Source organism: Pseudorca crassidens, chromosome 8 (assembly GCF_039906515.1).
Source record: "Pseudorca crassidens isolate mPseCra1 chromosome 8, mPseCra1.hap1, whole genome shotgun sequence".
In the NCBI taxonomy this organism is placed as follows: Eukaryota; Metazoa; Chordata; class Mammalia; order Artiodactyla; family Delphinidae; genus Pseudorca; species Pseudorca crassidens.
In genome coordinates, this window is record NC_090303.1 from 82,593,223 (window position 1) to 82,619,926 (window position 26,704).

Here is a 26,704-nt window from a genome sequence, read left to right on the forward strand (position 1 = left end):
CTGAGACTGAACTCCTTTTATTCTAGGGATACGACACTAAAAGGATGTGAGAAATATAAAGACAACAAGCTAGACAGGGTCAGGACCCCCACACACACTAGGGACCCCATAGACAGGACTCTGTTCAATGGCTTCACGCATAGTCAGATCTCAACAAGTGCATGAATCATGCAGAGGACCAGATGCCTCCACCCAGTCAGGGGAAAGAGTTGACAAGGAATAGGCAGTGTGTCGTGGTTCAACCTCAGAGGTCAGAGTCTGGGGCAGAGCCCCACTCCTAGGGATCCAGAGTCAGGGTGAGACAGCTCTGTAAGTTTGCTGCAACTTAGAAGGGAGCTCAGGGCTCACCCTGGGACCACCAGGTACAGGGTCCGTCTTGGCAAAATCATTCCAAAGCCCAGAAACTTGTAAGCTAAGGTCAGGACAAACTATTGGCCCTGATTAAGACTCGGGAACTGAACAAAACCGAAACTGCTGCCTAGGGCATCGGTGATGCTGGGTGGGAGTGACCGGGGGGAACAGGGGCTAAAGCCGTAGAGCAAGTCAGACACCGATTATCTATGGACGGACACATCTGGGTATCCATCCATACATCAAGAAATGAGGATTGTCAAAACTATATGTTCACAGATACACACGTTACAAAGTTGGCATCATATTCTACATGCATTTTTTTGTCTCTTTTTCTCAGGAACTTGTGTTGAACTTACCTAAATTCATTCCACTCACATCACACAGCATACTCCCTTTGAGCTTGGGGTCCATAAACTGTCACCCTCCACTGCCTCATGGCAGGTCTTTTCGTTACATGAACTGCAGGATGCCCTCTCTTGGGCACTGTGTTCTTGGCAATGCCTCTGAATGATGCCTCCATGAAGGCAATGATCACATTCATTTGAAAGAGTTTGTTTACATCTCTGTATCCTCTGATACAGTAACCAGCTAGGAAGCAGAGGCCGTGATTCATCTCTAGACCCTGAAAGCCTAGAACAAGGATGCCCTGATCCATGGTGGGTACACAATAGATGCTGGCTGAGTCAGTTAATATATAGAAGGCTCAAAAGGAAGAGGAGAAAGCATATTTGGTGAGCCAACGCTGACTGGCATTTAATTAATTCATGCATTCAACTAGGTGCCAACACTATTCTATGTAGTATATGAGTCATGCTAAGAAAAAATAATAATAGGATTGGTCTCTGCTAGGAGGTACAAAGCAAGTTTTAGGAATGAGAAGGACTGGCTGCTTTTATTTGAGCTCTTATGTAGGCCTCACTCTACTTTCTTATTCGCTCACTGAGCTAACAGGGCACAGGTTCTGGGCAATAAGACAACCCTGGATCACCCATCAGCGAGGATGCCTAGCACAATATGAGTTGGCAGTTGTTGACCACTTACCTCGAGCTACACGTTGTTCTGTATGATTTCTTTTGATTCTTATACAATTGCTATCCCCATTGTACAGATAAGAAAATTGAGGCACAACAAGAGTAAGTAATTTACCCAAGGTCTTATAGCTAAGCTGTGACAGATCTGGAAGTCAAACCCAGCTGATAAGAAGCTCTTAGCCACTCCCCAGCACTGTTTGGCCTGAGGGAATCCAGGGTGGGCTGAACCTATAGATTACAGGCTTTGGTATTTTCCAGTAATAAAAAATTGAATTCTGAGTGGTTCAACAATGTGGAAGACCAAAGCTTCCCATATAGGTTACGTGTTAGCAAAGAAAATGCATAAGCCATTGTTGGGACCATCTCTGCCCTTCGGTTCCCAGAGCCTGAGGAAGCCTGACCACTAGGCTCACAGCGCCAACACAGCCATGAATTGGTGACAATGGTCATTCAACAGAAATTCATGAAACACCTGGCATATGCCAGGCACTGCACTGGGTGTTGGGGTAGGGGAGTGTCCTTCCATTGAGAAAAACACATTCTGGAGGAAGAGGTATACAGAGAAATTGGCATTACGATCAGAGTGGCAAGTGAATCCACAGGGTTAAGCTCAGGGACTCATGAGAGCACATCACTAAGGATGAGGCAAGGTACCTCAAGCTTGTCCTGATATCTGAACAATGTGCTACCTGAACAATCAGACCCAAGCAAACACAACTGTTGGTGACACCATAAGCAATATTCAACAGCCAGGGGTGACAAGATTAAGACAGGGTAGAAGATGTACCACAGCAGTTGTGGAGGGCTAGTAAAGAGAACGGAGAGGGTAGGCGGTCAGGAGCCACTCAAAATCTCCTCTCTGATCTTTCAGGCAGAATATGACTAAGTTTGAAGGTAATTAATGAATCAAGCAAAGCCTTCCCTGGCTATGTATCCTACACACTGGCAGCACATCCACCACCTTCATAATAATCTACAGCTTTGCCACACATTCTGGAAAAAAAATCTGTATTATCCCCATTCCTTTCACTAGTAATACCTGATATCAAATAGCACTTTAGAGTTTATAAAGAACATTTCACAAGTATTCTAGCACACGATCATCACTGAGCAGAGGGCCACCATTTTATAGACAAGGAAATTAATCTTCAGACAAAGTCTCATAATTGAAGAAGGGGGATTTAGACACGTTTTTGACTCCCAGGTGTGTTCCACCGCATCAAACTGCCATTGTTTACTAAATACTTAACTACGGCGTTAGAATCATAGGTTTAAAAGCATCTATGGAATGCTATTTGCCATTTCACATTAATAGCAGCTGTTGCTACTTAGCAGTTCCTAAGCCCTAAATATTAAGCAAGGCCAGAATGAAGAACAGCTTTGAAATGATGTTCCATTTGATCAAGTTCTGCAGTAATTGTCAAAACCGTATACACTTTCTTTGGATTCCTATAAAGCTTCCGCAGGATCGCTGCACCTGCAGTTCCAATTTGCAATTTCCTCAGCCCTCCTTTGAAGTTATTCTTGCCAATTACCTGGTGTTAATATTAATTAAACATGATTTGCAACTTGAAATGTGCTATCAGTGGAAGTCAGCTGTAGGAACATAAAGTAAAAATTTCAATTCAATTAAAATGTTTCCTTTCATTCACAGTATTTTACAACATTAATACTTTTGTCAAATTGATTTTTGCCTGCTGGAAGTCATTTTTCCAAAGCAATGAACATCTATGGGAAAAAGCTGCTTTTTATGTACTTTTTTCTTTCTCTCACTTAAAATACTTTGTTTTATTCTTGAAGCAAATTCATTGCAGTTAATAGAAACTTGATTCTCGTTTATAACCCAAGAGGAAAAAACGCTTTATTTTAAAACTGTACTGAGATAGCTTAAAATGATCAGAGGACACTTTTCCATTGTAGAGGTGGAATGAAATTTCCCTTACTTTATTTCTTGACCCACACCGAAAATAAATTACTATCAAATGTTTTGGCAAGTGTCGGTCATTTCATACACACAAAAATGAATTAATTAAATTGATTTATTGCATTAACATTTCAAACAGATTGTGCCAATCCAAAGACCTCTGTGATCCCTTCCAAGTCTGAGATTTTAAGATTCTGAACACGTCAGACAATAGTCAGAAGCTTCCAGCATTTGCAAATTAGAAGAAAAAGAGTCACGTATGGTAGATTTGACAGAATCAGGTCTGTTCTGCCCCTTGTAATGTGTGGGATGACGACTCGCAGGCCTGTCATCTTCAATAAGGCATTCATAAACACGATGACTGATTAAAGGAGGTGTGTTGCCATACTGTGCAAATCCACAGTGAAAAGATAAAATGCTATCACAGATTCCTTTTATCTTCAAAGATAAAGCTTTAGCTTCCTTGCCCCTTGGCAGCATTAACATTTATTATCCTGTCTTCTTTTTTAAATAATATAATAAGGTAAGACAAAGAAGGGAAAGAATCTGTCTAAAGCCTCAAGGAAGTCATTTATTGAGTCACAAACTACAAGTTCCAGAGCTTATGACAGAAAAGCATGGGTATGTATTATTAACCTTCTTATTATAATATCAATGAAAACATCATATCAAAGCATTAAAACAAGACAGACATAGAGGACTGCGGTGCTAACAACTGAGGATGTGTAACATAGGTGATGGAGAAGTCTTAACCACCAGCAGCAACTAAGCTATTCCCTTCCCTCAAGCCAAAAGAGACCAAAGGGGGAAATAAAAATAAATTAGGCCAGAAAAGACTCTAGATGTCCAAAATTTCCCAGGTGTCATTGAAAAGAACAATAGCTTGGAATTACACAAAGCAGGGAGGCTGAACAGCCGGTACACCACTGTAGAGGGAGTGTCCACTGTGATCCTACTAGGAGGCTCCTGACCACTTAGAATCCTGGGAAAGCTAGACACAAGGATCCCACCGCCCACCCCCGTCTGGAACCCTGAGTCATCCATTAGGTTGCCTCATCTACCCAAGTAGTCAAGACTGGGAGAGTAAAATTCTGCAGCACTTCAAAAGGAACTTTTGAGCTGGTTATATTATGGTCTGCTCCGCTACCAAATTCTGTCTACAGAGCACCCCCCTCATCTTTATTGCTAACTGTTTGTCCTCCTGGTCGACCTCCCATCCCTGTCACTGGGAGTTATCTCCCTAAGTACACCCTTCATCACTACCACCCCCTGTTATGGGTATTAAATTGTGTCTCCCCAAAAGATACAGCAAGTACCTCAGAATGTGACCTCATTTGGAAATAGGGTTATTGCAGATAAAATTAGCTAAGATGAGGTCATACTGGAGTAGGGTGGGGCCTTTAATCCAATATGACTGGCATTCTTATAAGAAGAGAAGACAGAGACAGAAACAAGAAGGGAAAAGACAGCAATGTGATGATGGACGCAGAGACTGGATTGACGGATGAAGCTAATGAACACAAATGATCACCAGCAAATACCAGAAGCTACCGAGGCAGGAAAGGATTCTCCCCTATAGGTTTCAGAATCAGCATGGCTCTGCCGACACCTTGATTTCACATTTCTAGCCTCCAGAACTGTGAGACAGTATGTTTCTGTTGCTTTCAGCCACCCAGTTCGTGGTGTTTTGTTATGGCAGCCCTAATATACGCGCTCTCAGGGACATTCCTTGATTCTCTGCCACTGTACCACACACGTTCAGCTGTGCCCTCTGGCAAAGTTCCTGTTCTCTTATGAATATCTGCTCAATAACCTTGACTTTTTCCTCAAGAACTCCTACCATCGCCTATCATGGAAAACTTCAAAGAAGACTGAGAGCCCTCCCATGGCCACAAACCCATCAAGAGAAGAGAAAAGAGAACACTCTGCCCTGTTCTTAGCTTTCCCTTACTAAATCTAGCCCATTATTCCCAAATCTTCATTTTTTTTCATTTATACTAATTTTATTTTTCCAGCTTTTTTGAGGTATAATTGACAAATAAAACTTGTATATATTTAAGGTGTACAACATGATGTTCTGATATATGTACACACTGTGAAATAATTACCCACAATCAAGCTAATTCACATCTCCATCATCTCACATAGTTGTATGTGTGTGTGTGTGTGTGTGTGTGTGTGTAGTGAGAACACTTGAGATCAACTCTTAGCAAGTTTCAAGTATACAATACAGTATTACTAACTATAGTTACCATTCTGTACATTAGATCTTCAGAATTTATTCATCCTGTTTAACTGAAAGTTTATTTCCTTTGGCTAACGTCTTCCCATTTCTCCTACCACCCCCCACCAGCTCCTAGCATTCTACACTCTGCTTTCATGAGTTTGACTTTTTAAAATTCTACCTATAAGTGAGAGCACATATAAGTGACAGCATGCAGTATTTATCTTTCTGTGTCTGGTTTATTTCACTTAGCATAATGTCCTCCAGGTTCATCCATGTTGTCACAAGTGGCAGGATTTCCTTCTTTTTTAAGGCTAAATAATATCCCATTTAACATATATTTTCTTTATCCATTCATCCATCAACGGACACTCAGTTTGTTTCCATATCTTGGTTATTGTAAATAATGCTACAATGAACACAAGAGTGCAGATATCTCTTCAAGATATTGATTTCATTTTCTTTGGACATATACTTAGAAGTGGAATCACTGGATCATGTGGTAGTTCAGTTTTTAATTTTTGAGGAAACTCCATATTATCTTCCACAATGACTGTACCAATTTACACTCCTATCAACTGTGTGCAAGGCTTCCCTTTCCTTTACATCTTCACCAATGCTTGTCATCCCACACCTTTATGTAAAGCTTCTCCCCAAGGGTGTATCTTCCACCCCCTTTAATTCACACTCTACTACATGTTCTACCTCAGCAATTACCCTTCCCACCTCAATTATCAATTTGAATGAGCTTCAGATCTATAGCTCAATTCCTGCCTTGGCTTTAGATCAATGTTCTTTGCTGCTCTTCTCCACAAAGGTATGTACCCGTACTGACAGTTTCTTGGGTTCATAACCAAACTATGCTTCCCACCCCAAACCAACCTTTCCACTTCACTGTCTCTTTTCTATTCATGGTACTTGCATTTTCCCAATTGCCCAGGTTCAGAATTTCAAGCTTCATTTTTTTCTTACCTTCGAGCTCTAATTCCAATCAATTGCTAAGTTCCAGAGACTCCACCTCCAAGTGCCTCTCAAGTCTGTTCCCTCTTCCACTTCTATTACCACTACCCCATGTGAGGCTAAGACTGATATTACAGAGGCCTCTCAACTGGTCTCCCCATCTTTAGCTTCTCATTAGCAAAGTCTTAAATACATATCCTAGTAGACCCCTCTCTCCTCGGTAGTTTCCTCCATTGTCTAGAAAATAAAGGATAAAATTACTATCCTATGAGGTAAAGTGCTCACCTATGTGTCCTTGTCACAAAGCCTTCCAGTTTTGTCTTCCATACCTCACTACACAAACTATGATCCAGTCAAATTGTGCTATTTGTTGATCCCAAATATTTTTCTTTTGACTTCTCCAATAAAAATGCTATAGTCAAGGGGCTGAGATTATAACAGCTAGGATATCAAGGGGCTATTTGTCTTATTTTATCAAATAATTCCTGTCCCTCTCTCCCTGAGAAGGATCCCGACCAGAGAAGAGACATCACGGGCATCTGTGTTCATGACCATCATTCACTCATAAACTTCGTTCTCCAAGACTCACGAAGGACACTTCCCCACGTCTCAGATTTTGTTAAAATGAAAAACGTTCTAAACAAACCGTACAGGCACTGTATCCCTAAACAGATTTTCCTTTCACTATCATTCCATTATGATCTGTCAGAATTAATCAGAGACAAAACATAGGAAGCCTCAATTTACACTGAAATTTCTTGGCAATCAACGTTCTTGAAGAGAGAAATCCTCAACAGAGTCCAGGAAAATTTAGAAGAGTCGGGAAAATATACAATTTCATTAATAGGCAGACACTCCAAAAAATGAATGTATGCTCTCCTTCTCAGTCAAGAGACTAAGATTTTTAAAAACACTAGTAACACATTGACAGAGATGTCTTAACGTCGTAGTAAGAGGAGCAAATGTTATAGAACTAATGAATTTTCATTAGAGGCATCAGATCATTTCAGAATGGGTTAAGTTGCTACCCTATGCCATTCCCATTAATATCATTGTCATGTAAAAGGTTTCATTTTCAGCTATTTTTGTTCTGGATAAAATCTTTGTCATTAAAATGAGGGATGATTTTGATATTTAATATATTCCATGGCATACTCTAGTGTGGTACTAATTTGGCCTTTTCAGTATTCTGCATATTAATTGACAACCCAGCCCTCCTCCATTCCCCAGATAAGTGAGAACTGAAATAGAATGGAAAGCCAATCACGTCACAGAATACTGAAAGGATCAACACAGAAGAAACAGGTTGCTCTATCAAGAGCATCCTACACAAGGCACTAAAATTATTTTCTCCCGTACTAATGACTAAGATAGAGACAGCAATAATTAATGGTATCGTCTGAATCCTTTTAGGTGACAGTTACCTAAGAAGAGCAATGCTCCTTAAAAGTGAAAACAAAAATATTTCTTTTTTAGTAAGAAGAGTAAAACTGCGATCTCACTTAACTTCTAGAACAATGCATTTTATCAGATGCTTCAACAACTGGCAACTCATGTCCTGTACTGAATTTTTCATAGTAATCTGTTTCGTGCACACAAAATGTGCCCTATAGTTGAGAATGTATAGGATCACTGCAGAAAACTTCTCATTTCAATACATGCTCTATTTAGTTTCCTTCTGTCGTTGAATTACCACTTTGGTGAGAACCGACATCAGCTGCTTAAATAATGCATTAACCCTGCTTTCAGAAGCTATTGTTTTCATTTGAGTGGGCATTTCTCCTAAGGATAAACTTGGGATTCTTTTCCAAGAAGCTAATGTAATTTACCCTCATTTAAAGTTCAATTGAATGTTTTGAATCATCTTTATAGCAGTAGTGATATAAATTAAAATTCCAAACAGCACAGGTTATGGCATCATGGATGCCACAACAGGAATGAATAGTTGTCCCTTAAATAAATTAAGCCAATCTTTCCAACAAAACCAGGTCTTTTCTACATTTTCTGTAACAGCATAGCACTGGAACAAATGTTAACCACACCAAATATTATGTATAATAAGTTTCCATGTTCTGTTATATGCAGAAGAGCAGATCGCAGGCATCTTCAAGTGTTTCGAGAGAAAACCTTATTCCAATAACTTTGTCTTTGCTAATTAGGGAATAAGCCCAAATCACTCCCATGGTCTTTTCCTGCACTGAAGCTTCTAAGAAAAACAATAAATTATCAACATAATTTCCTGCAAGTTCAAAATTACTCAAAAACAGCTAAAGGGCACGTTAAATTTTCGACAAAACATTGTTATTACTTTTATAGAAAAATATGCAAATTTTATTCAGTAATTCTTAGTAAGAACAATAGCATTTGTTAAGTAATGGTAACATGTCTCCTTTCATCCACAAAGTTATATTGTTGGCCAGTCAGCAATAATATTTATGCCCTAAGTTGTTTTTGTTTTCTGGTTTTCCCACGCAGTGTAAGCCTCATGGTTAAACATACACGTAGTAAAACGCCTACAGAGATTTGGATGAGAACCTTGAAAAAACCGGGGACAGAGTTCACGAGCACCCTGTTTTAACCAAGTTTTCACATCTTGCCCTTACCTCAGAGTTTGAGGTAAGAATAAAAATTCAAAAAGTGAAATATGAGAATAAGAATATCGCTTATGTATAGCCTTGGGGGCTACTTCAGTACTGTTTTAAGATGATTACCAGTGTTAATTCCCTCTAGTGTTGGATGTTAAATTCCACTGCCTTTTTAAAAAAACTTAATGACTCGCTAATGTAAACCTCCATCTAGAACAATCAAATAGCATGTCATTTATTCAAATTTACAGTGGCTCTAATGTGCCAGCGAAGTCCCTCGTCAAAACAGACAGCTTTAAAAAATGTTCGCCTGAGTCAGGAGCTCTAATTCCTAAATTAGCACCAAAGTGTCACCTTGATAGACCAAGAACAACAAAATCATTTATAATAAACCCAGCTTTCCCCTAGAGTGGACAGCCTGGGTCACGTATCTCTAGGAGCTCTAATTATCCCATACAGATCAGAGAGCTCTTGGGGGTGCTCAGACTTCTGCAACCTGTCATCTCCAAATGCGATAATCTGATAAATATACGCTTACCCATCTCCCGCGAGATCTGAGTGAAGGCCTCCACACCGCTCTCTCCGTAGTTGCCCTCAGAAGCCAGTGTTGACACATAGTTCCACCCCAGTGCCGTCACAATGTCCACCATGGCTTGCGCTTGGTAGGAGTCAGGGGGGACCACCCGAGAGAAGAAGTCATACCTGGTGTTATCACTTAGCTCTGGGGCTGTGGATGCATAGCTGATTTGAGGTATCTGCGAAACAAATGACAGGTCATTTCAACCCATGAGGAATGCTGTCAAATGATGGATCGTCACACAAGAGACTAAATAGCCAAAGCTATACCAGAAACCTAGACAGATCAGCCTGCAGCCAAAATATGGTTTCATGACCACCAATTTAATTAGAACGTATTTTATAAGGGTCTGTGGACTCGCTTTCTTTCAAAGCACATTTCTAAACAGTAAGAAAGGATTTAGTTTGGGTTCAGGTCCCATTGTTTCAGAAGCCAAAGCAAAGCATTTGTGCTTTTTGTTTTTGTTGCTTTTTTATTCTGTACATGATAAGTTCTGGTGTGGAAATGAGGCAGAAATGAACATGAAATGTACATACATGCTTCAGAAAAAGTCACCTCTGAAATCATCTTTGGCTTTAGGACATAAAGGCTACATAATAATGAACAGAGAATTTAACATGAGGCTATTTTTATGCTTGATACCATTTCAGCCTTAAGATTATATTTTTGGTAAAGTATTTTAAATATATAGTTTTGCAAGTCTAGCCACTGCTTATTGATATAATCACTACATACCACAATAAGATTTGGGAATAGCTAACCATGTATCTTTTAATTGTAACATCTTTCCAGCCTTCCCACCCTCAAAAAAGAAAAATCACAAAACAGGAATCCATACCACAATTGCTTTAGGAAAAGAGACTATTTTCTGACATAAAAAGGGTGAATTGCTAGAAGATATTCAAAATTAGAGATCGTATGTCATTTCTCCTAAATAAATTCAAGCTGAGAAACAAATTAACTGCATGCCATAAATCTACCCCTAAAAATGTTTGAAATGCAATATTCACTGGTATAAACAAGTGAAGACTCTTACTCTACCAGTGAAAAGTGCTAGGATAGAAGAATACAGGGATGTTAAAGAAGTATGGCAGAAGGACATGCAGGCTAGACGGAGCATGGAAGATGCAGGAAATCTGGCATATAGACCAGGAAGGACATTTCAGCCACACGAAACTGCATGTCCAAGGCCATAGAGTCAAGAAAGGGCATGGTGGGACTTCCCTGGCGGTCCAGTGGTTAAGACTTCGCCTTCCAATGCAGGGGGTGCGGGTTCAATCCCTGGTCGATCCCACATGCCTTGCAGCCAAAAAACCAAAACATAAAACAGAAGCAATATTGTAACAAATTCAATAAAGACTTTAAAAATGGTCCACATCAAAAAAAAAAAAAAAGAAAGGGCATGGTATGGTATTGCAGCATTTCACATGGTGGGAATGCAGGATACCAAGGGGGGAATGTCAGGAAGGAAAACTGCAAAGCTGGACAGAAACCAGAGGATGAAGGGCTAGTCAGGTATGACAAGGAGTGTGGATTTTATTACCAAGGCCATGGGGAAGCACAGCATGATTGTAACCAAGGAAATGACATAATCAAATTTTTGGTTTAGAAAGATCACATTGGCAGCAGTGGGGAGAGTAGCAACCCTCAAATTTCAGTGTCCACCTGGGCAGCCCCATTCCCAAAGATTCTGACTTAGGATGTCTAGAGATCTAGGAATCTGCATTTTAATATGCCCTCCAGAAGAATCTGATGCAGGTGGACCCACGCTATGCTTAGAGATAAACTGAATTAAAGGGAAACCATACTACATGCAGGACAACCAGTTAGAAAACTACTACAGAAATCTATGTAAGAAAGTATAAAAACTGAAATAAGGCAGTGGCAGGTGGAAAAAGGAAGGGTGTAGAAGCTGTAAGTATCTAAAAGACAAGGAAATGTGTAAGAAGAACGTGTACTGACTCTCAGTTCTATGGCTTTGGTATCTGAGTAGACGATGTTTGCTATTTACCAAGACAGAAAAACAAGAGAGATTCTGGAAGACAAAAATGATGTGTTCAATTTTTGATTTGTTTCTTTTGAGGTTCCTGTGAGATGAATGAAAACAACTAAAAAGTGGGCAATAATACTGTGGGATCTGGAGTTTAAGAGATGTGCATCTCATTACTCCTCTGCTGCCTTGCTGTGTTGTGAAAGTTCAGAGGTCAAAATGATTCCACGATGCACTAACTCAGGTTGCTTGGTTGAAGATGCAGGTTTGACTCGTAAATAAAACCATTAATCCTGCTCTCCATCAGATCCTGCAGCTAATGTCAGTGCTCTGATGTCAAAGAAGCTGCCGTTCCATCTTCCTAAACAGGGCTACACACTCTGGGATCCAACCATCACTTATCACTCCCTGGCCAGATGATTCCCAAGCCACAAGGAGGTTTTGACTCTCCTCCTGACACCTTTATAAACCCTCAACATCTGTATCCAAACCTTTCTTAGGTCTAGAGTCCTACTCCGTATTGGTAGCCAGTGAAGTGACATTGAACATCCTAAGACATGAAAGCCTCCTTGGCCCCGGGAAGAGAAGTAAAGGAATGTGCTTGGAGCTCTCCAGGGTGCTGCAGGATTTGTTCCACTTCTGTGTAACCTGTGTCTATCTATATTGCCTACAAAAAATGATTTAGCCTATTTCACACCCAATTCTTCCGGTAGGACCAAAATAACTTGCCTGTTAACACTGTGGGATCATGAAAACTAGTCCCGACCTGCCTCCTTTTTGCCCTTTCGCTTTCTCTGCCAGATACACCAGCCATCTCTTGATAGACTGTTCCCTTGATTAGGCTTTGTGTCTTTGTAGCAGATAACTACTTAGCAAGGACACCCGTCCAAATCTCTAACCACACACCAAATCTTGGATTTTTTTTACCTTTTCTTGCTTGCTTCTAGAGGACCAGGGAAAGAGACAATGGATGATTCAGTGAGGTCTACACTTTACTAGGTAAAACTTTCCCAGAGATCAAGAGCATGTTCATTTCTATGTTCTAATGAAAAAGATCCATGAGCCTGACCTTCATTTTGTTTGTTTGTTTGGTTTTTTTTTGCGGTACGTGGGCTTCTCACTGCTGTGGCCTCTCCCGTTGCGGAGCACAGGCTCCGGGTGCGCAGGCTCAGCGGCCATGGCTCACGGGCCCAGCCGCTCCGCGGCATGTGGGATCTTCCCGGACCGGGGCACGAACCCATGTCCCCTGCATCAGCAGGTGGACTCTCAACCACTGCGCCACCAGGGAAGCCCGTGACCTTCATTTTGGAAGGGATTCTGTGTGTGTGTGTGTGTGTGTGTGTGTGTGTGTGTGTGTGTGTGTGTGTGTGTGTGTGTGTGTGTAGGAGGGGATGGGGAGCATTCTCTAGCAAATTCTACAGCACTCTACCATTTCCTTGTCCTATTTGGATGTATAATAATCCTCCCACTTCCTCAGCTGCCCAGAGTCCAGCAGGAAAATGCCCTACACAGCCCCCACCCTGCCTATAATAATGAGTCACCCTTTTCTAAAAATGAGCACAAAGTGTGAAAATCTAGTGTTTGAAACCAAAACTAATTATCTCAAATTACTACCTTCAGTCAGTCACTTTCAGGGCTGTTTAATTAGCAGTCAGCATCATGTGTAGGATTAATTAAACAGGTGTAAAGTGTATATAAAATAAAAGTGCAGATAAGAAATGATTGTTTGAATAATTAGGTAAAGGACTTTCTCCGCAAAGTCTTGGAGAGTTTTCTCTTTGCGGATCAATGTGCGGAAAAGTAACGTGAGAGTATGTGTTTGTATTTTCATTTGTTCAGTTCTTGCTATGTCTCAGCCTACAATAATAGACACCAGGGTATACAGAGCATATTTCAAGACTTTTCAAATTGTCATGGAGTCGCATCTCATTTTTAGTTTATTGTGGTCGACCACTAAGCATTGGCTCATTCAGTATTTTAATTTCTGTGTTGGTATCCCCAATATTTCCACTACCCTCAAATTAAACTCCTACTGGCAACTAAAGTGGGAATTATTTTTAAACCTGGAATGTTTCTTTTTCTTTTCCCTACACTGAATCCATCCTAACTAATCCCTTCACCCTGGAGGTTTCAGCTACTAGAAACAAAAACAACAATTAAAAAAATATATATAGTGGATGGGGCATAGAAGTAAAGAGGGAAATGAGAGGGAAAAGGAGAGTGTACCAAGAAGAGAGGCATTAAGGAATGCATTCTGCATCAGCTCATCCTTTGTAAGATGTCACATTCTTTGTAAGCCTCTGTTAAGTCCCACTTGCCCATTCAAGGGATAATATCCCAACTCTTCAGTCTGGCTCCTGAAGCCCTGGTGTCGGATTCTGTCCCATCCTCCTTCCCAACTTCAAGCCTTTGCTGTCATACCCTGATGGCACCTTGCATCCCTGCCCACGCTGTTCCCTGTGTAGAGAGACCCCTCTCCTCCACCTGGTGGTCTTCTGCACAAATGCAATATCCAGCTCAAAGTCTGGGATTAACATATACACACTACTGTATATACAACAGATAACCAACAAGGACCTACTGTATAGCACAGGGAACTATATACTGTATATCTTGTAATAACCTATAAGGGAAAAGAACCTGAAAAAGAATAGATACATATATGTATAACTGAATCACTTTGCTGTACACCTGAAACTAACACAACATTGTAAATAGACTGTACTTCAATCAATCCATCCATCCATCCATCCATCCACCCCCTCCTCCCTGGGAAGCTCTCACTAACACTCTCAGGCAGAGCTGTCTTTTGTTGCCCCTTGTCCCGCAGCCTCCATCATCTGCCATTATAACCACAATTGTGTGCTGGCTTAGGAGCCCCTCAGGGACAAGGTCTCTGTTGATTTATTTGGTGTCATCAGCACCTAATAGAGCAAGTACTCAATGAATGTTTGGAGGCAATTAATTACTCAAACTGCGGCAGGAATTTTGATACAGCCTCTTCCCCATGGCCCCCTACCCTACATTCCACCAAAATGTCATGTGGGCTCTTCTCCATTTGTGCCTCTCGATCTTCTCCATCTTGCTGTATGTCCTAGGAGGTTGCTTTGTGACTGTCTCACCTGGGCTCCCTCACTTTAGGCTTTCAGTTGAATTTGGCCCGTGGAAGGCACCTACAGAAGATGTGAGGGCAGGAGAAGACAGAAGGGAGTAGTGAAGTCCCCATCTTCTTCCCCCGCCACAGCCCTCACTCCGTGTTTCTCTACCTGAGTCCTCATCCGCAGCTGAGGCCCTCACCAGGTTCCCATGATGAGTCACTGCCCGTGGCCCTTCAGGTCTTCCCACGGTTGCTAGTTCCCGAGTTCTCCCCATCTCAGGTTTGGGACTTTAACTGTGCCCACGCCTTATAAATGGTCCTTTTATTCACCTCTCTTCTATTATCCCGTGAGTGTGCCGGAACCCTACCAGTCCACCCACTCTTCCAGGTCTCTGCAGAAGGGACATCGCTGCCCTGCCTCCCCACCCTCAGCCCTGCCCTAACCTCCTAGCTCTTCTCCATCAACTTTCCCTCCCAAGCCTCCTCCATCACTTGTACTTACAGGATGTTTCCCTTCCCTTTCTTGGTTCAGCGCTTTAAGGCATCAAATTGCACCATTTGGAAACACCTGTCATTTTGCCTTTTTTTCCCATTTCTTCTTTTCCTTGTGCTGAGGTTTCATAAGAATATGATGTGTGCTTAAAATACGGCCAGTTTCCATTACCCAGATAAAGCATATCTGCAGCAATCAGTTGCACGACTCAAGATACCCATCACCATACCCTGCTTTAAAAATTGCTTGAGCTTCCATTTTCTGATAATTGTTTTGGTTCGAAAAAAAACCCGCTCCTTCTCCCACTATATTTTCACTTCAGTCTATAAAAGAAGAGATTCCTACCCTCAGCCTAATCCCTCTTGGGGAGTTCCAGAATGCATGTTTCCTACCCAGACCTCCTCCTCTTATGTATTCTCCCAAAGGGGAGGAGAAACTGAACGAGAGGTCAGAGTTCCGTGCTTACTGGGCAAGAGTGGATAATGCTCTGCCTTCATTCTCTGACCTGCCCACACACAGCCCAGGCTTGTTTCTTTTCCCTGTGTGGTAAGAAGAACAGGTAGGGTCTCCTTTCTTGGGACAGAAGCCCACCGCTTTCCATATTCTACTGACAACAGGTGAGTGAGAGCATGAAGTCCATGCCACTGGTTGAATAAGAGACGTCAAGTCTTCTGTGCAGGCAGAAGCGGGTCCCAAGCTTGAGATGTGATGTAGGAGTAGGAGGCCCCATTTCGGCCTCAAGTCCACGCTGGATCCCTTCTAATCCAGCCATGTGTCTGGGAAGTTATCTGGTGTTTGCCCAGCTCTTAATAAAACTAATTACTTGATCTGCATTAGCTAGGTATTCTGTGAATCTTGGACTGACATACTCTAATATATTCCAAAAGTTTAACTTAGATCTCAACTTAGTTCTATTTCAAAAGAAATTCATGTACAGTTTCTTAGCTATTTTGTTAAAGATAAAAACAAACATATATATATATATTTTTCTTTTTAAATAGTAGTTAGCAGATATTATTGTCCTCCAGTGTCTGTTTTCTACTTCTTCCAGATAGAACCCCAGACTTTTACCTAGGACTTGGCCACTTAGAAGAAAACTACATTTCCCAGCCTTCTTTGCAGCTATGATCATTAGTATAGCGGTGAGTGTAACTTCTGAAAACATGTCCTTAAAGGGAGACAGCAGGCCTTTCTCATGCCCCTCCCCCTTTCCTACTGGCCAGAACTTAGACATAATCTAATATTCAGCAAGTCATCTCAGGCCATGCCGTAGGGATGGTAGAACAAAACGGCATGCCCTGACCTAGTCCAACCCACTGTGGTATCTGGATTCCTGAAACCACCTGATGGTCTTCCAGCTTCCATTCCTGTCCCTCTCAAATCCATTCTACACCAGCAACCAAACTGATCTTAAACAAAATAATAATAATCAGGTAATATCAAAATCTTGCTGAAAGCCCTTCAGTCATTTCCCCAATAATCTTAAAATAAAGCCTAAAACTCTTTCCACAGGACCCTGCAATTCAGCATCTGACCTCTTTTCCCCTTGCTAACCTGACTCAGTGGACTGGCTTCCTTTCTGTTCCCTGGCCCAGCCAAGCCCTATTTCTTCCCCAGGCCTCATGCCCATTGCTTCATACACTTTCTAGACAGAGCTGAGAGTGCTTACAGCTTCCTCAGGTAGACTGTGCCTCTCCCTGTTGAAGTCACTGAATCTAACTCCACACGACTGACAGGGTGAGATGGGATGTTACTGAGATGCAAAGGGGCCGAGAGACTTTTACCACCCTAAATACTCTTTCATGGCCCAAGAAGATTACAATTCCACCCCAGGTGCCTCTTTAAAGTTCCCTACTGTTTGCACATTAAAATACTACGTTAAGTTTGAAACTTTCCACATCTGCCTAAAGTGACATGAATCCCGTGTCCATTTTCCCCAGTTTCTGATTTGCCAAGGATCCCATAGGAAGCCAAGACACCCCTGACAGGCAATGAGCCCTAAAGCACAGCTCAGAGGAAGCCCCTGAGGATCATAGGAAACGTAAGCCTTCCTGCAAGAAACTCACATACATCTGAGGACAGATTTGCAGACAGAAGACAATTTAAGACCTGAGCCACACACATCTTCACCATCAATTCCTACTAAAAAGGTTTTTGTGCTTTTTCATCTCTACAAAAACCTCATCCATTGATTGTCGACCTTAATGGTAGAAGAGGTTGGCGGGTTGGGTTCTTGGTGCTTTTCAATAGCATCATTGGTTTTCCCCAGTGAAAGATCAGCTTGAAGCCATGCTCTTCCTCAGGGGGTAGTGCTTGTCTGAGCACTTCTTCAGTGATGCTGGCCTTAGCAACAGCAGCCATCGCTATGATAGCTTCCTGCCACCTGGTCTTGGGATGGATTTGTTTTCACTGCAGAACCAGGTCCAGAAAAGCATAATGATTACAGCCATTAACTTTGTCTTTTCAAATTCGACTGCTCTCTGGTATTGAAACTACTAGTTGCTTGCGGCAAAACGTGAGTATTTAATTAGAAATTGGATAAAAATGAGGAGTTGGGGCTAGAAGTCAATGTTCAGCACACACCTTCCCCTCCTCACACTACCCTGAGCTTTCATGCTCCTCTCAGATTCATGAAAATGGAATAAGGAGAGGGAAAAGGAGAAAGGAACATGGGGCTAAAGCGTGAAGTAATAATAAGAGTGACGACTATCCTGAATTTGTTTCTGAAGTACTATTCCCCTCCCAAACCAAGACCTGCTCAAAGAAATCCACACAGTGGACAGAGAGTAAATTTCCTGTTTGTATAAGTTAATGCCAAATGTGAAATTAGTCCATGACTCTCTTCTCAGTTGAATTCCCACCGTTGATTCAGAGAAGGACCCAAGTTTTTGTGTTTTGATGCACTGTGGGGTTTAGCAAGAGAAAAGGAGAGGTGGTCTATTGAAACGGGAAATTGTGGAGGCCACGGAGAGAGAGAATGATTTCATTGTACCGTAACATTATCCTTCTCCGCAACATCAGCTCATCCAGAGAAAGCAACATCTAATTATACACGCGCAGTGAAAGGGCCTGTGGTCAGTTAACACAACTAAGTATAGAGCAATGGTTAGAACATTTAAGGTCATAAGTGTAATTCTATTATGAGCCAGGATACAGACCTTACCTCTCACCAGAAACTTCCTTCTCACAAACGCACAGCACCCATAACAGAGCCAACCAGAGAAGGATGAGACAAGGTCAATCCATTCTCACTAGCAGATAAATAATTCAAAGAGGGTTTGCTGCTGATGGTGAATCTGAAATTTCAGAGGCAAATATGAAGAACACGAAGTCATAGGAGGTACACTTTCTTCAAAAGATGAATAATGCATTTTTGTACATATGTATGTATGCCTGAAAGTAGACATATATGTTACACTACAATGTCATCTCTGGGTTTCACATGATCCACTTGGATGTATTCTACTGAGTTTTAAAAGGGTGCATTTATCACCACTTGTTCAAGGGTATTGTATGAGTCTGGGAAGCGAAGAAAACTCGGGAGAAAACTCCCCTGAGTTACCTGAATTCAAGGGCACTCTTGAATTCAGGTAACTCAGGGGAGTTAATAAGGGGTCTATTTTCAAGGCAGGGGTAGTATAGAGGGAGTGACAGTGGAAAGCCATAGTCAAGTAGAGTCAAAAGGGGTCAGTTGCCACCCCTGTGCCCTAAGAACCAGAGGAAGGAGGAGTTACAGAAACCAGAAGGAGTCACGGACAGAAATCATTTGAGAGAAGCAGCGACCACCCACCCCCGCCAGAGGGAGGGACACAGCCACCCCCTGGCGACACTACAGGGTGGGATCCAGGAAATTATATCCCAAACTCTGCCCTCCCTGACCTCCTGCTGGCTCTCCCCTTGACCAAATCCACAGGAAACCAAGGGGCCAAAGAACCTATTGACATTGTCTGGACAGAGTTGCCTCCCAGGAGAGCGAACAGACAGCGCAAGAGAGAAGGTAAACGGGAGGGGCGAGCAGAAGCTACCCATCCCCAGCCTCATTCATCATTGATCATTAGACACTTTAAATAAACCGACGGATGGCGGTGCAGATATCCAGTCTCCTATGTTATTTTGCTTTTTTTTCTTTTTATAACTTGATGCTTTCAAATACTTTTGGCAGAACATCTACACTAAGACATTTTGGTTTGGCTATTGGAAATTCCAACCCTAAAACTAGGCCAATTAAGTTCGCGTTATCTTTTGATAAATAAAATAAGTAATGACCTGTTAAAAAAAAAAAGAATTGTAATGATTTTAATCAAATTGGTAATGACATTTGACTTCTAACCTGTTTATTTAAAATGAAAGACAAGCAATCCGTGAACATGAAAGCATTTACATATAAACAGCCATAGTTATATCCTATAAGATTAATAAACCTTTCTTCACATCTGCTAATTACATTTTACAATGAGAAAGCACAGCAGCCCCTAGGGGAAAGAGTTGTTATAATCTATCAAATCACTAGCAATGTGGGAGTTTTTAAGCCTAACTACCCTGCGTATATACATTCAAAAGTTCTAATAGCAAGTTGAATTTAAAACCTTTATTTTTTTATAATTTTTAAGGAAGGGACTTTAATATTCCAGCTAGTTCTACAGTTCCTCTAGTTTATGGTTTCTCCTGATCTTCAATTTTCCCTTATAAAAAAAAAAATGAACACCGTATTTTTTTCTAATTTCCACACACTTCAGTATGCTGTAATTTCTAGGAAATGATAACCAGTACCTATGCAGTATTACACACAGATGAAAAAGGTTAATTCAATATGCACACTTTTTCTGATTAGTGGTTACATTAAATTTAATGTCTTTTTAATGGTTACTTTTTGATTAGTTCATTCAACAAATTAGCTCACACTATGTGCCAGACACCATGACAGGCTCTGGGAATTGGGCCATAGACAACACATGGTTCCCCCCACCCTCACAGAGCATATGGTCAGATGGAAAAGATAGGCATTAAATAAACAATCACCCAAATAAACACTTAACAGCACTTGTGATGACTGCTGTGAAAAAGGAGCACAGGCTGCGAAGAGTAACTCATCTGGGGGGCGGGGGTGGGCATTGGGCAGGCTTCCCTGAGGAATGGCATTAAGCTGACACACGAAAAATGAGGGCGAACAGGAAATGGAATAGCAGCCACAGATTGCCTCTCACTTCGGACTTCCTTCAAATGTGTAAACCACCCAATGTGTACAAGTGAGTAGGAGGGGCAGTCGACTGACAGGTACTTAATTTTAGAAACTTGCTAAAGGCGGAATAATATTAAAGCAAAGACCACTGCTCCCCTGCTTTTTACACATACTACTATTAAGTAGCGTATGCCTAACTGGGATTCTCATACCGGAACTATTTAAGAAAATAACTACGTAATTATCAGCAGGCAACTGCATCATGTTCTCATAGATCCTGAGGTTTGTAGGGGTCCGGAATGAATGAACAAATAAATGGATAGGTGGACGATGAAAGAATGAATGAATCCAGCAGAAACTAAGCCCATAGAAGAGAAACAACTTTAACACAAGAACCCAGGAAAAAATAAATGTATACTTAATATTACTTATAAGCTCAAATATTTGTTTCCTTTAAAAAGTTTAAAAAAAAAGTGATTGAAAACTAAAAAGAAACTCTCTCTTCATTTTTACGCAGACAGTGAAAGCTTTGGGATAGTATTTCAAAAGACATGAGAAGCAGGTTAGAACTGACCCAGGAGAATAATCTAGCTTTTTTTTTTTTTTTTTTGCTTTCAAGATGATACACATTTTCGGCACTTCTCAGGAGGAGGAAAGAGAAATAAACGGATCTGTCCACCTCTAAAGACTGTGCTCAGTGACCCAGCATCCCAGAGAGACCTGGAGAATGTCACTCCCTGATTTCACTATTTCTAACCACTACTGCCAGGATTCTACTGCATTTCAGAGTAAAAGATACTTCTCTGATACGTTCTCAACAAAGTTTTCAAGCAGCTTGGGATTTCAAAGTGAAATCTATCTCTAAGTATTCTTTCAAACAAAAGGGAAGGAGAATTTTGCAATGAGTTGTTTAGGACAGCGAAGATTTTCTGTAACAAGGTTCTCTTACATGAATACAAAAAAAATGATCAATTATGATTTGTTATATTAGAAAAACCCATGATGGCATGGCACTTTCTTAGCATCACTTGCTAAATCACTTAAAAATTTAACTCTTCCCCCAACTCATTCCCTTCACTGCTGACTTCAAACCATCACCTAGCATTTAATTTTCCTCTTCTGCTGATTTCCTTGCTGTGCAATCACCACTGTGTTTCAACTTTCCCCCCAACCATGACAGCACTCAGACACTAAAGAATAAAAAGTTAGCAATTATAACCAATGAATCGAAGTCAATAAAACTTAATCTAGCAAATATTCCATTTAGACTGGCATTTTGCCACTCAATAATACATGATTTGAATCCCAGAAATAAGGCAGAATTTGATAGGGACATTTGTCTGTGCAAATAAGTTTCTCAGTTGACGATTTCTTGGTCTTTCAGTGATTATCCACCTTGATTGATATCCTGGTCTCCAACTGACTATTTATCCACCAGCTGGCATCCTCCAGGTACTGATTCTGAATACTAAATACCACTGGAAATTTTCATTTCCTTGATGTTGTCTAAGCTGGTGAATTCCGTATGTTACAAGAGGGTACAGATGAGATTAAAGGTCTTACTTAGAGCTCCATTTTCACAGGAAAAAGAAAAACCACTCCTTATCCAAAAAACAAATAGCCAACTTCATAAATGGCCATGATTGGATAAGAGGAACAGTAGATGAAATAATGTAAATGACTCAGATTCCATTATTCCACTCCACACTGGAGAATGTGCCAAGCCCACGTTCGCCTGACTAACATCATCTCATCATCTTAGTATACAAAGGGCATCACATTAAGTTTCCCCAAAGTGGACTGATTAGCCTTTCTGCCCATCTTTGCCCCACCCACAATCTTTTTTTGAGAAAGCCAGCTTACTGCCCTTGACAAACCTCCTTTATGTGTCAGATCCCATCTGCACACCTAACTCATGAAACACTATGTGTGCCCATGTATGTGTGTTCATGTGTTTGGTTGGTTTTGCCAACATTTATTTAACATGTTGTATTGGCCAAGAACTGTGCTACATGCTCTGTCCCCATTTTACAGATGAGAAAACTGAGATCTGAAGAAGTTAAGTAACTTTTCTGAGGCTGAATAATTTGTGAATGGCAGAATGGGATTCAAATCTAGGCAGTCTGACTCCTGACTCATCTCTTAAGCACCTCTGCCCTCCACTACCTCAAGTCCATTTTTAAATGTTCATTCTAGTAGGTTTGCCTTCCATGAGCGCTCACATTTCTGAGGAAGCAACCATAGTTCCCTGTCCTTACTTCCTCTGGTCCCATACACAACTCCCTCGGGGTCATATTTCATGGTTCAGCTGGAGCTTGGACCCCACCAACTATACATCCAGACTAAATCTATACATCCAGACTAAATCTCTTTGCTGAGCTCCACACCCAAGTTCTACTTATTTGAAATCTCCTCTTGAGTGTCCAACTGGTATGTCAAAACCACACATCCAAAATTTGCCATCTCTCCCGCAGCATAAACTGGAAACCAACTGGTGCACCAAGGGTCTCAAAATACAGCAAGCCCATCAGCCTGGCTCCAAATGTATGTGACTACTACATACTTCATTGTAACAGTTTTTGTCTATACAGCATTGAGTGTGTTCCATCTACAGCACACAATGCATGACTTTGGTCTACCTTGTCCGGCCCTCATCTTTCTTTTATCTTTCATTGGTCAGGTTAGCCACCACAAATGAAGATTTTTTCAAAAATTAAATTTAGGTACAAAATGCCTTGAAAGGAAAAAAAAGTATCCATGTGATTTGGTATAAAAGATACATTCACATTGCAAAAAAGTCAATTTATCAGCACTGACTACAGAAACTGGAGTCTCTACAACCTTGCTGCTCAGCATTGTCAACAAACCCACAGCATCAGCATCACCTGGGAGCTTTTCTTAGAAATGCAGAACCTCAGGCCCCACCCCAGACATACTGAATGAGAATCTGTATTTTAACAAGATCTCCAGGTAGTGCTCCAACAATAAAGTTGGAGAAGTACTGCTCTAGTCTAAAGCATTGAATGTGTACTCAGCAGCCCTATATCTTCTCTTGAAATTTTTCCATATCGTGCTCAGAGGGATTTAAATGCGTCAATTGCAAGGATGATTTTGGTAGATCTGATGTTGCCATCACGGGTAGATATACAAGCGCTCTCTAGGTTCACTTGATGAAGAAGGTGGTGCCTTGAACCGATGTTCCCGTCCCCTAAGGTGAACAACATCTCCTTACAGGTAGACATTTCTTTTCAAAAATATCCAACTACTCAAAAATTATATTTAAGAGTACTATGTTTCAATTCTTGCATGAAATTTTGGCATAAAGTTTATTTTTAGTGTCCTGGCAAATCTATAGACCAGTGAATACATCACGGCGGTATTGAGTCAGTAAGAGGTTTTTAAATATGTTTCTTACTTATTTGCAAATAAGTAATGAGTTTTGGAAAAATAAAAATTTGACAAAGGCTGCATGATTGAATGTCAAATATACGATGCAATGTACCTTGTTATCAATGTTTCCCATAGTATTCATATGCAGCATGACAATTTATTAAGACTTTTAAAATCTAATTATTGTTGTTTCAGAAGACCCATGAAAAAACTTTTTTCCTTTTTTTCCCTTTTGTGCCCTCCCCAAGAGCGATCAAGCCTGTATGCCCTAGAGAATAAACACGGCTTGTTTTCAGAAGCCTTCGTTTACAGAGACTGTACAGCTGAATTATCTAGAGAAAGAGGATCACGCAAGGTTTGAAGAGGAGGAAATGGAAATGGAGAGAGAGAGAGGTGCTTCATCTGGGACTCAGAATGATAGAGATCTCCATTTTGCTCCCTCCTAGTGCCCAGGAACCCAGAAACCTTATCAAAGAAGCCCCTTTCCTATTCTTGCCATGGGAGGATTGGAGTCACCACCTTTAAATAGCCCATGGGGACTACAGTGAGCGTCTCTACAGCAAACACCTCCACAGCACTGGACACTGAAGTACAGGCCCAAAATATGACAGTGATTGAATTTCTTAACATCCTAGTCAATGTGGCTCAGTGCCAGAGTTATCTGATACAGAAGAAAAAAGTTTCTTGCACTTGAGTTTTGAAGATCAAATGTATTCCTAATGCCTACTCCCTATCAGAGGGTTGGCTTGAGAGCTTAGGCTCGGGTTTACCCTGGTATCCTTTCACAGATGCTAGGAAAGTACTTTGTCCATGGTAGATGATCCAGGTGTGCTGTGGATTAACTGCCTACTAGTCACAGTAAGACAACTCAGATTCCTAGCTTTTAATATCTGCAGCCTACCTGATAAAAGTACTTCTCAAAATCTTCCCACATTTTTGGTGCTTAAGTGAAAATATACTTTTCTCTTTTTATGCAGAGCTACGTCCTTTTTCATAGACCATAATTTAGAGATATGAAGACGTTCACTGTTTTTCCAATTCTTTCTCCTTTTCTAAGTAATCTAAATGTGTAAATGTTTTCATAATGGTTTGCCAGACTATATGTAAATATCACTGGCCCCGCTTTTTAAAAAAGAAGCGAAAAACAAAACAAAAACATTCCAGGCACTTCTGTCTTTAAAAAAAAATACTATTTCAACCTCAAACTTGATGAGACTTACATACTGCTCTTTAGATGCCCTTTTTTTTTTCCATTCTAAGGAATAAAATCTGAGAAAATTTAAAGCAGCTCAGATGGCTTTCAAGAATATAATCAATCTCAAATTGAAACTGCATACTGAAAATGTAGACTTTTCTTTTGTAAACAAATATAGAGTGGGAGAACAAGTGGGACTCAAGGTGGCTACAAAAAAGAAAGCAAGAGGACAAACACACAAGAAGATAAGGATGTGGAAATGCTGAAATATGGGGGGGAAGTTTTCAATAAGTAATGAAGACACTATTTTCAGGAGAGGGATCAAGAAGAGTGAGAAGAATGTTAAGGATTGGATGAGAAACCAGAATTAGAAAAATAAAGCTAGAGATTGAGGAGAAGAGGATGGATAGACACAGCAGTGAGGCTTGAGAACTGAATGTCAGAAATAGGGAAAGAAAGCTGGAAAGAGGAGAGAAATGGGAGCCTCTAGCAGAGGATGGAACAGGCAAAGAAGCCACTGTTTTCTCTCCTTCCTTGCTCAGGGGCTACCATTGACATAATGATCTGGCAGGCATCTTTCTGGACTGGTGGAGACTTGATTCAGGGTTGTCTTGTAACTGAGCAAGACCTTATGGGGCCTTCCTGGGACAGACCTCCCCTCCCCAACTCCCAAGTTCCAAAGAATAAATTTAATCAGAGAAGTAAGAAAATACAGACACAAAGGAAAATAGTAAAGCAAGACAAAATAACAATAGTTTAGCCATTAAACAGAGTCAAGGACCTTTGGTTCCTCCTCAAGGGCTACAGATAATATTCTGAGCCATATCAGAATAGTTTTTAGCTGTCTTGTAGACACCGAAACCCCCACCAGGTGGAAGAAGTTAACTACGTGATGACCAGACTGTAGCCATGACATAAGCTGCTCCATCTTGCACAATTCCAAGAACCCACCTCACGGAAAAGGGAGCAAACCAACCCTGGGATTGAAGATTAACTGTACTTAAAACAATCAAGATGAAGCTGATCAGACCAACACATGAGCTAACTGTGCTGTTCTGCACATAGGACCCCCCCAACCCACCTGTGCACCCCTGAAACTCCCCTTTAAAACCTCTTGCCCACTGAGCAGCAGTGGGGAGTTGGTTCTTTGGGACACGAGTCCACCTTCTCCCCAGAATTGCCAGCTTCCTCAATAAAGCTATCTTTCCTTTCACCCAACATTTGTCTCTCAGTATTGGATTCTTGAGCCATGAGCAGCTAAACCTGAATTCAGTAACAGTCTCATTCCATCCATTCTAGTCTTCTGGGTCACTGAGTCCCTTCATGACTAATCATCAGCCAGATGTCGTAATTAAAATGTCTGGGCCTACACAGACTTAACTGCATTATTCTGTCCATTGTTTCTGGTTAAACATTACCAAATTCTCTTCAAAAGTTCTTCAGATCTATGTCAATATGGGACACATATTTTTCAAACATTCTCCATAAGAAGTAGAAGCCATCAGTTAAAGATAGCTCTCAATTTCCCACCACCAAATCAACAAACCTGACTTCCTGTGCACCCATTTTCTCTCCTTTCCTTCTGTTGCGAGAAGATATATCACTTTTTCTATGTAATGTCAAGTCTCAACTCATGAATTGAACGTGCAGCAGCCTTTCTGCTCCTGATACTATAGATTATTGTCTCTCTCTCTAATCATTAACC

At 41.0% G+C, this 26,704-nt stretch overlaps 1 protein-coding gene across 3 annotated transcripts in view; it reads right to left on the minus strand.

Annotated features, from left to right (window-relative positions):
- The window catches only part of GRM8 (glutamate metabotropic receptor 8), a 766,011-nt gene that overhangs the window by 614,744 nt on the left and 124,563 nt on the right, over positions 1-26,704 (minus strand). For all 3 annotated transcript variants that reach the window (XM_067746898.1, XM_067746900.1, XM_067746899.1), the window contains exon 3: positions 9,617-9,833. In XM_067746898.1, coding sequence (XP_067602999.1) covers positions 9,617-9,833 — 217 coding nt within the window. The remainder of the gene's footprint in view (positions 1-9,616; positions 9,834-26,704) is intronic.